Genomic DNA, 12,103 nt, shown 5'->3' with positions numbered 1-12,103 from the left:
AGCGCACCATTAGTTTAGCACATCCTCGGCTTAGTGCACCATCAGTTTAGCACATCCTCGGCTTAGTGCAGCATCGGCTTAGCACATCCTCAGCTTAGCGCACCATTAGTTTAGCACATCCTCGGCTTAGCGTACCATTAGTTTAGCAGATGCTCAGCTTAGCGCACCATTAGTTTAGCACATCTTCGGCTTAGCGCACCATCAGTTTAGCACATCCTCTGCTTAGCGCACCATCAGTTTAGCACATCCTCGGCTTAGCGCACCATCAGTTTAGCACATCATCGGCTTAGTGCACCATCAGTTTAGCACATCATCGGCTTAGCGCACCATCAGTTTAGCACATCTTCAGCTTAGAGCACCATCAGTTTAGCACATCCTCGGCTTAGTGCACCATCAGTTTAACACATCCTCAGCTTAGCGCACCATCAGTTTAGCACATTGTCAGCTTAGAGCACCATCAGTTTAGCACATCCTCAGCTTAGCGCACCATCAGTTTAGCACATCCTCAGCTTAGCGCACCATCAGTTTAGCACATCCTCAGCTTAGCGCAAAATTGGTTTAGCACATCCTCAGCTTAGCGCACCATCAGTTTAGCACATCCTCAGCTTAGCGCACCATTAGTTTAGCACATCCTCAGCTTAGCGCACCATTAGTTTAGCACATCCTCGGCTTAGTGCACCATCAGTTTAGCACATCATCAGCTTAGCGTACAATCAGTTTAGCACATCATCAGCTTAGCGCACCATCAGTTCAGCACATCCTCGGCTTAGCTCACCATTAGTTTAGCACATCCTCGACTTAGTGCATCATCAGTTTAGCACATCCTCTGCTTAGCACACCATCAGTTTAGCACATCCTCAGCTTAGCGCACCATCAGTTTAGCACATCCTCAGCTTAGCGCACCATCAATTTAGCACATCCTCAGTTTAGCGCACCATTGGTTTAGCACATCCTCAGCTTAGCGCACCATCGGCTTAGCACATCCTCAGCTTAGCGTACGATCGGCTTAGCACATCCTCAGCTTAGCGCACCATTAGTTTAGCACATCCTCGGCTTAGTGCACCATCAGTTTAGCACATCATCAGCTTAGCGTACAATCAGTTTAGCACATCATCAGCTTTGCGCACCATCAGTTTAGCACATCCTCTGCTTAGCGCACCATTAGTTTAGCACATCCTCGGCTTAGTGCACCATCAGTTTAGCACATCCTCGGCTTAGTGCAGCATCGGCTTAGCACATCCTCAGCTTAGCGCACCATTAGTTTAGCACATCCTCGGCTTAGCGTACCATTAGTTTAGCAGATGCTCAGCTTAGCGCACCATTAGTTTAGCACATCTTCGGCTTAGCGCACCATCAGTTTAGCACATCCTCTGCTTAGCGCACCATCAGTTTAGCACATCCTCGGCTTAGCGCACCATCAGTTTAGCACATCATCGGCTTAGTGCACCATCAGTTTAGCACATCATCGGCTTAGCGCACCATCAGTTTAGCACATCCTCGGCTTAGTGCACCATCAGTTTAGCACATCCTCGGCTTAGTGCAGCATCGGCTTAGCACATCCTCAGCTTAGCGCACCATTAGTTTAGCACATCCTCGGCTTAGCGTACCATTAGTTTAGCAGATGCTCAGCTTAGCGCACCATTAGTTTAGCACATCTTCGGCTTAGCGCACCATCAGTTTAGCACATCCTCTGCTTAGCGCACCATCAGTTTAGCACATCCTCGGCTTAGCGCACCATCAGTTTAGCACATCATCGGCTTAGTGCACCATCAGTTTAGCACATCATCGGCTTAGCGCACCATCAGTTTAGCACATCCTCGGCTTAGTGCACCATCAGTTTAGCACATCCTCGGCTTAGTGCACCATCAGTTTAGCACATCCTCGGCTTAGTGCAGCATCAGCTTAGCACATCCTCAGCTTAGTGCACCATCAGTTTAGCACATCCTCATCTTAGCGCACCATCTGTTTAGCACATCCTCGGCTTAGTGCAGCATCAGCTTAGCACATCCTCGGCTTAGTGCAGCATCGGCTTAGCACATTCTCGGCTTAGTGCAGCATCGGCTTAGCACATCCTCGGTTTACTGCACCGCATCCTCAGCTTAGCGCACCATCGGCTTAGCACATCCTCGGCTTAGCGCATCCTCGGCTTAGCGCACCATCTGTTTAGCACATCCTCGGCTTAGTGCATCATCAGCTTAGCACATCCTCGGCTTAGTGCATCATCGGCTTAGCACATCCTTGGCTTAGCGCACCATTGGCTTAGCACATCATTGGTTTAGCACATCCTCGGCTTAGCGCACCATTAGTTTAGCACATCCTCTGCTTAGCGCACCATTAGTTTAGCACATCCTCGGCTTAGTGCACTATCGGCTTAGCACATCCTCAGCTTAGTGCAGCATCGGCTTAGCACATCCTCGGCTTAGCGCACCATCTGTTTAGCACATCCTCGGCTTAGCGCACCATCTGTTTAGCACATCCTCGGTTTACTGCACTGCATCCTTAGCTTAGTGCAGCATCGGCTTAGCACATCCTCGGCTTAGCGCACCATTAGTTTAGCACATCCTCAGCTTAGCGCACCATTAGTTTAATACATCCTCAGCTTAGCGCACCATTAGTTTAGCACATCCTCAGCTTAGCGCACCATTAGTTTAATACATCCTCAGCTTAGCGCACCATTAGTTTAGCACATCCTCAGCTTAGCGCACCATTAGTTTAGCACATCCTCAGCTTAGCGCATCATCGGCTTAGCACATCCTTGGCTTAGCGCACCATCGGCTTAGCACATCCTAGATCGGCTTAGCACATCCTTGGCTTAGCGCACCATCTGTTTAGCACATCCTCGGTTTACTGCACCGCATCCTCAGCTTAGCGCACCATCTGTTTAGCACATCCTCGGCTTAGCGCACCATTAGTTTAGCACATCCTCAGCTTAGCGCACCATCTGTTTAGCACTTCCTCGGCTTAGCGCACCATCAGTTTAGCACATCCTCAGCTTAGCGCACCATTAGTTTAGCACATCCTCGGCTTAGTGCAGCATTGGCTTAGCACATCCTCAGCTTAGCGCATCATCGGCTTAGCACATCCTCGGCTTAGCGCACCATCAGTTTAGCACATCCTCGGTTTACTGCACCGCATCCTCAGCTTAGCGCACCATCGGCTAAAAGGACAGTATAATCAAAAGGTATTTGCCGATAAATTGTATATTGTTTGTTTGTCACAACTTTCACGTCATTTGCCAGGCTGGAGTGCAAGCTGCAGCTCTCAGAGCTGACCCTTCAACATGCTACACAATAATTGTTTGATCAGCACAGCAGCTTCATTATATCTATATGTTTCTAACTAGCCACAACAGCTTACATACACACTCAACAGCCTTCCAGGTTAACAGGATGATAGTTTTAAAACAACATGAAAGTTTAACATTAAAGGGACAGTCAACTCCAAACTGAACTTTCATGATTCAGATACATAATACAATTTTAAACAACTTTCCAGTTTACTTCTATTATCAAATGTGTTTTGTTCTCTTGGTATCCTTTGTTGAAGAGTATAACTAGGCAGGCTGACAGGAGCTTAGCAATGTCTGTGGAAGTCTATGGCAGCTATGTTTGGAACTATGTATAACACATGTCTGGCTCCTAAATATTCTTACTGGCTCCTAATTTTTAAACAGATTTGTCAAGCACCGCTATAAACAATGATGCAAACACTGCTGCCAGATGGCTAAAGACATGTGCACGCTCCTGAGCTCACCTAACTAAGCAAAATTGATAATAGAAGTAAATTGGAAAGCTGTTTAAAACATCATGATCTACCCGAAATTTTGACTTCCATGGATTTTTCACTGTACTTCTATTATTAAATGTACTTTGTTCTGTTGGTATCCTGTGTTAAAAAGCATATCTAGATAGGCTCAGGAGCAGCAATGTACTACTTGGAGCTAGCTGCTGATTGGTGGCTGCACACAAAATGTATTCCGCTAGCTCCTGCTGCTCTAGAGTTGAATTTAGCTATGTGTTTAACCATTTACATAGTTGCATGTTAGCAACAGTGCAATAATAAAATGTTGTAACACACTAGATTATCTTTTTCTGTACTTTTATGCCTATTTAATTACTTTTTAAAACATTTATTTATATATATAAATATATATATTACAATGTAGTGTGTTATTTATTTATATATATTTATTACAATGTAGTGTGTTATTATTTATTTATATATATTTATTACAATGTAGTGTGTTATTATTTATTTATATATATTTATTACAATGTAGTGTGTTATTATTTATTTATATATATTTATTACAATGTAGTGTGTTATTATTTATTTATATATATTTATATTACAATGTAGTGTGTTATTTATTTTTATATATATATATATATATATATATATATATATATATATATATATATTACAATGTAGTGTGTTATTATTTAAATATATATATATATATATTACAATGTAGTATGTTTTTATTTATATATATATATATATATATATATATTACAATGTAGTGTATTATATATATATATATATATATATATATATATATATTACAATGTAGTGTTTTATTTATTTATATATATATATTACAATGTAGTGTGTTATTTATTTATTTATATTTATATTACAATGTAGTGTGTTATTTATTTATATATATATATATATATATATATTACAATGTAGTGTGTTATTTATTTATTTATATATATATTACAATGTAGTGTGTTATTATTTATTTATATATATTTATATTACAATGTAGTGTGTTATTATTTATTTATATATATATATTACAATGTAGTGTGTTATTTATTTATATATATATATTACAATGTAGTGTGTTATTTATTTATTTATATATATATTACAATGTAGTGTGTTATTATTTAAATATATATATATATATATATTACAATGTAGTATGTTTTTATTTATATATATATATATATATATATATATATATATATATATATTACAATGTAGTGTATTATATATATATATATATATATATATATATATATATTACAATGTAGTGTTTTATTTATTTATATATATATATTACAATGTAGTGTGTTATTTATTTATTTATATATATATTACAATGTAGTGTGTTATTTATTTATTTATATATATATTACAATGTAGTGTGTTATTATTTATTTATATATATTTATATTACAATGTAGTGTGTTATTATTTATTTATATATATATATTACAATGTAGTGTGTTATTTATTTATATATATATATTACAATGTAGTGTTTTATTTATTTATATATATATTACAATGTAGTGTGTTATTATTTATTTATATATATTTATATAACAATGTAGTGTGTTATTATTTATATATATATATATATATATATATATATATATATATATATTACAATGTAGTGTGTTATTATTTATATATATATATATATATATATATTACAATGTAGTGTGTTATTTATTTATATAATATATTACAATGTAGTGTATTATTATTTATATATATATATTACAATGTAGTGTGTTATTATTTATATATATATATATATATATATATATATATTACAATGTAGTGTATTCTTATTTATATATATATATATATATATATATATATATATATATATATATTACAATGTAGTGTGTTATTTATTTATATATATATATATATATATATATATATATATATATATATATATATATATATATATATATATATATTACAATGTAGTGTATTATTATTTATATATATATATATATTTATATATATTACAATGTAGTGTGTTATTATTTATATATATATATTACAATGTAGTGTGTTATTATTTATATATATATATTACAATGTAGTGTGTTATTATTTATATATATATATATATATATATATATATATATATATATTACAATGTAGTGTATTCTTATTTATATATATATATATATATATATATATATATATATATTACAATGTAGTGTGTTATTTATTTATATATATATATATATATATATATATATATATATATATATATATATTACAATGTAGTGTATTATTATTTATATATATATATATATTTATATATATTACAATGTAGTGTGTTATTATTTATATATATATATTACAATGTAGTGTGTTATTATTTATATATATATATTACAATGTAGTGTGTTATTATTTATATATATATATATATATATATATATATATATATATATATATATATATTACAATGTAGTGTATTCTTATTTATATATATATATATATATATATATATATATATATTACAATGTAGTGTATTCTTATTTATATATATATATATATATATATATATATATTACAATGTAGTGTGTTATTTATTTATATATATATATATATATATATATATATATATATATATATATATATTACAATGTAGTGTATTATTATTTATATATATATATATATTTATATATATTACAATGTAGTGTGTTATTATTTATTTATTTATATATTACAATGTAGTGTGTTATTTATTTATTTATATATTACAATGTAGTGTGTTATTATTTATTTATAAAATGATTACACCCTTTAATGCTATGTATTACAGCTGTAGTTTAAACCATCCTCACCTCTCTCCAGTCCGTCTATGTTTTGGGTGTATAGTCGCAATAGTAACCCCTTATCACTGAGCAGGCGCAGGAAGTGGTGCGCCGCATTCGGTTTGTGTTTCCCAGGAAGAAGCTCCAAGGAAAGACGCAGGAAAGGCTTTGGGTCCCGAAGGAAGTATCTTAAATCAAAGATTGCTTCAGGGTACGGGAGAGAGAATTCCTGCAGCTTACTGTACAGTCCGCTTGTGGGAGACCTGCCAAGGGGAGACAGTTTAAAAGGTATAGGGCACTGGATTAGAAAGGAATTCACAATATAATGATTTTAAATACTGCAGCTGCTCAGAGCACCAGTGGGGTTTGTATCATGTCAGCAATTAACAACTTTAGTCATTACCAGATGGTACAAGCACCTTAGGTTTTCTGAGCAAGTGCTGTGTTTAAAATGCTGGTGCACAAAGCATACATAAGTACACACTTGAAACAATTAGAGCTTTTATTAGAGGCTAATACATTTTTATTACAAAAAATGCTTCTATACAAAACAGAAGTGCACCTCTGTGTAATCCATTTTTGGCTGGAATGTCCCATTAAAAGGGTCGGTTTCTAACTGTTTAAAGGGACATGAAACCCAAAAAATGTATTTCAGGATTCAGATAGAGCATGCCATTTGCAACATCTTTTTAATTTATTTCTAATATCAAATTGGATTCATTCTTTTGGTATCGTTTGTTGAAAAGCAGGGATGTAAGCTCAGGAGCGTGCACGTGCCTGCAGCAGTTTTGCAAGAATGGTATCTATTTGCAAGAGCACTAGTTCCTGCCATGTAGTGCTCCTGACACCTACCTAGGAATATCTTCAACAAAGAATACCATGGGAACAAAGCAAATGTAATAATTGAAGTAAATTGGAACCTTTTTAAATATTTTGGGTGTCATATCCCTTTAGCATATTTATTTGGTCTGGACGTTGTATATTTTAAAGGGATATTCCAGCCAAAATTGGAAACCACCTGGGTGCATTTTGGTATTGTACAGAAGCATTTGTGTAATATACATGCATTAGCAAAAATGCTTCTAATAAAAGCTATAGCTGTTTCAAAAGTGTATTTAAGTATGCAACGTGCACCAGCGTTTTAAACACAGCACTTGCTCAGAGAGCCTAAGGTGCTTGTACCATCGGGTAATGACTCAATTGTTAATTGCTGACATGATACAGGCCCCACTTGTGCTCTGAGCAGCTGCAGTATTTAAAATGTGGGTGCAGTGAGAATATCTAGCTATGCTTCACGTGCACGTGCAGAGAAAAATGCTAACACTAAAACAGTGAGAACTTTTACTAGAAGCAGTTTTGCCAATACATGTATACTACAAATATGTAATTCATCTATGTGCATTTAATTTTTGACTGGAATGTCCCTTTAAGTAATAGGTAACCTGAAATCTGGAATTCCGCTGTCTGTACTGATCCCCGCTCCAACCATAACCAGGATCTTCTGATATAGACCCTTCTGTATCCCCACAGCCACATCCTTCAGAGATGGAGAGCTGTCCTGGCCTCTTGTTCCGTTAGAGACTGAGCTGCTCTGCCAACGAATCCAGCTGAGACACAATACAGACAATGACACTTTTATATCAAACAATCTGCTATCCAAAAGGCCTAGAGACCCCAAAGACCCCTTGTCCCTTCTTAAAACTAAAGCCCCTATGTGTTAATAGTCAGGTGACCACTGTGGTATTAGTGATCACCTGGTGTGAAACATGTGCAGTTATTGCTTAGAGGCTCATGTAAACCCCTATGTGCAGATCAAAGTTACATAAATAGACCGAAAGCGCCTTATTTATATGAGGATAGCCCCTTCTTATTACTATAGCCTTTAGGGAAAAACACACAATATTGTTTATAATGTTGTTTATTAAAAATCTTATTAAAAAATGCACTTTTCACACTTTTTGTTGCAGGTTTCATGATATATACATAAAATAATTGTATAATTTGAATCTGCTGGGTCTCTGGAGAAAAAAAGATATATATTATGTGTGGGTTTCTCACAGAAAATTACCTACAGTAGGGCCTATATATGAGTAGCATCTAAAAACTACAAAACAGCTCAGCACAGGGGTGGAAATGGCTCAGCAGTTAAAGGGTTAAGAGGACTCCTACTAAGTGTCATGAAACCAGACCCTCAGAAACTCGTTTTCCCTTCATCAAGCCCATCCACACACATTAACAAGATATGGAATTGTGAAATAGTTATTAAATGTGATATAGAAAACTCTTGTGATTAAAGGCATAGGAAAGTCAAAATCAAACTTGCATCATTCAGATAGAGAATGTCATTTTAAAATGCTTTTAACCCCTTGGTGACCGAGGACATGTCAGGCACGTCCTACAAAAAGTGTCAGTTGAGGACCAAGGACGTGATCACTTCCAGATGCTTTCAGGGTATTGCAGCGATGCCTCCATATTGAGGCATCGTGCAATACCCTTTTTTAGGCAACCGATGCAGCGATGCCTCCATATTGAGGCATCGTTCAATACCCTTTTTTAGGCAACCGATGCAGCGATGCCTCCATATTGAGGCATCGTGCAATACCCTTTTTTAGGCAACCGATGCCTCCATATTGAGGCATCGTGCAATACCCTTTTTTAGGCAACTGATGCCTCCATATTGAGGCATTGTGCAATACCCTTTTTTAGGCAACTGATGCATTGGCCAGCGATGGTGCCGATCAATTATGGCGTGGGAGGGATCGGAGGGAGGCGGGTGGGCGGCCAATCGCTGGGGGAGGCGGGAGGGGGGGTGAGAAAGGTGTGAGGGGGCGGGGTGGTTGGGGACCGCTACAGAAAATAACTTTAGTGCATGAGGAGGGAGAAGGGGGTATTAGGATTACTGCTTGGGAAAGTGACCTGGGAGGGGGGAGGGGGGTAGGGAAATGAGGGGGGCAGCTACACTACAGAAAAAACTAAGACAAATAAAAAACAAAACAAATATATTGCAAAATGGGTACTGGCAGACAGTACCTAACATGACAGATAATAGGTAGAGGGGGGAGGGTTAGAGAGCTGTTTGGGGGGGGTCAGGGAGGTTGGGAGGTAAGGGGGGAAGAGTACCCTGCAGAAAATATATATTAAAAAAATGTTTTTTTTTGTTTTTTTTAACCCTTTTATTTTTATACTGGCAGACTTTCTGCCGGTATTTAAGATGGGGGTGACCTTTGGCGGGTGGGGGAGGGAAGAGAGCTGTTTGAGGGGGGTCAGGGAGGGATCAGGGGATGGGATGTGTCAGGCTGATCTCTACACTAAAGCTAAAATTAACCCTACAAGCCTACCTAATTAACCCCTTTACTGCTGGGCATAATACAAGTGTGGTGCACAGCGGCATTTAGCGGCCTTCTAATTACTAAAAAAACAATGCCAAAGCCATATAAGTCTGCTATTTCTGAACAAAGGGGATACCAGAGAAGCATTTACAACCATTTGTGCCATGATTGCACAAGCTATTTGTAAATAATTTTAGTGAGAAACATAAAGTTTGTGAAAAAGTGAACGATTTTTTTTATTTGATCGCATTTGGCGGTGAAATGGTGGCATGAAATATACCAAAATGGGCCTAGATCAAACACCACAGAAATGTAAAAATAGCCCTGGTCCTTAATGGTAAGAAAATTGAAAAGTGCTATGGTCACTAAGGAGATTAAAGTCACTTCTATTTTTAAATGTGCTTCGTTCTCCTAGTATCCCTTGTTGAAAAAGAATATCCACATATCCTACACTATTGGGAACTAGCTGCTGATTGGTGCCTGCACACATTTGTCTCTTGTGATTGGCTAACTAGATGTGTTTAGCTAACTGCCAGTAGTGTATTGCTGTTCCTTCAACAAAAGGATAACAAGAGAATGAAGCAAATTTGATATTGGAAGTAAATTGGAAAATTGTTTAAAATTGTATGTTCTATCCAAATCATGAAAGAAAAATGGTTGGGTTTCTTGTCCCTTTAAGGACTTTAAAAAGTTGGTATCACAAGATCAAGATGCTACATTTTTAATGAAACTGAAAAGTTTCATTAAAACTTTTAATAAATGTTCAACTGATTAACTTCAATCAGACTAGATAACAATGTCATTGATCTGTGAATGTGCACCACTTCTGTCACAGAGTACGAAGATACCGAAGTTCTAAGATGGTGGCTCCCTGTATGAAGATCTAGAGCTTCACTAAACAAAGGAAAGACTTTAAAAAGGAGAAAATCTAATAGCGTGGCAGGTATACTGCAGATGTGACCAGCAAATTAATGTCACTTTAAATGCAAATCTTAGTCTTTGTTTTTGTTTTTTGAAGAGAGTATTTCAAAATGTTTTAAAGTTTGTTTTTTTTAAAAATCAAGTTCCAATCCTGAGTAGACAAATGGTTTCTTAATAAATTTGTGGATTCAGGTCCCTCTCCACCTACATAGCTGTGGCAGTTGCCGCTATCAGCCGGTGACACTGCAGCGGTAACTTCTATTTGAACAGCTTTTTTTAGTGCAATTCATTGTTACTGAATTTTAATAAACGACAACAGATAAACGTTCACACAAGGACGTGTAGTAAATATACATAAATACAGTGCAATAATAACATAAAGGGAAGAATATAAAATGATATACACTAGCAATAAAACGGGATAAGAAACAAATACTTGGCAATGTCTATTTCAATGGTATTTAACGCCCCCGCTCACACGCTAATTCTGATGGAAGTTAGCTTTTTGCACGTGTCGGGTAGCACTCGTATTACAAGTTGAAAGTAAAAAAATTTCACTCACGTGCTAACCAGATGTGTACAAAAATCAAAAGTTAGGATAATGTATTCTCCCCCGATCGCATATTCTCATGTGTGCTAACCCCACATAAAAATATGAATATTTCACATTACAATGTTCTTCACATAGAAGAATATGTTTTATTTATTCATAATAAATATTTCTACATATATCTGATGGTATTTTGGTACAATATATATATATATATATATATATATATATATATATATATATAATCAGTTATTTGTAGAGCGCCAACAGATTCCCCAGCGCTAAATATTATATATATATATACACACACAGATATAGAAATATATATTTATAAATACTTAGAACATATTCCCCTATGTGCAGAACATTGGAATGTGAAATATGTTCAGTAAATACACAGTATAACACTTTATTAAATATGAATAATGCATAAATATGATTTTTCATGTTTTTATCTACTTAAAGGGACATGATACACTAGATTTTTCTTTGCATAAATGTTTTGTAAATGATCCATTTATATAGCCTATACAGCGTTTAAAAAAAAAATAGAAATAAAAAAAAGTATAGTTTTGCTTATTTTTTAATAACATTATGCTGATTTTCAGACTCCTAACCAAGCCCCAACGTTTTAGGAGAATACTGATGTATACCTACTCCAGCTTGCTCCTGTTTTAAAGAGTCTTTTTATATGCAGAGGAAGGGGGGTGTCTTTTTTTGCT

At 35.5% G+C, this 12,103-nt stretch overlaps 1 protein-coding gene across 1 annotated transcript in view; it reads right to left on the bottom strand.

The window, feature by feature from the left end:
• Positions 1-12,103, bottom strand: part of SIRT3 (sirtuin 3) — a 64,529-nt gene that overhangs the window by 38,095 nt on the left and 14,331 nt on the right. The window contains exons 3-4 of the mRNA XM_053720143.1: positions 8,024-8,188; positions 6,612-6,844 (exon numbers count right to left, since the gene is read on the bottom strand). Coding sequence (XP_053576118.1) covers positions 6,612-6,844; positions 8,024-8,188 — 398 coding nt within the window. The remainder of the gene's footprint in view (positions 1-6,611; positions 6,845-8,023; positions 8,189-12,103) is intronic.

Source organism: Bombina bombina, chromosome 7, assembly GCF_027579735.1.
Source record: "Bombina bombina isolate aBomBom1 chromosome 7, aBomBom1.pri, whole genome shotgun sequence".
Taxonomy (NCBI): Eukaryota; Metazoa; Chordata; class Amphibia; order Anura; family Bombinatoridae; genus Bombina; species Bombina bombina.
Note: the sequence above shows the minus strand (reverse complement) of the source record. Positions and strands in the feature narration are given on the sequence as shown.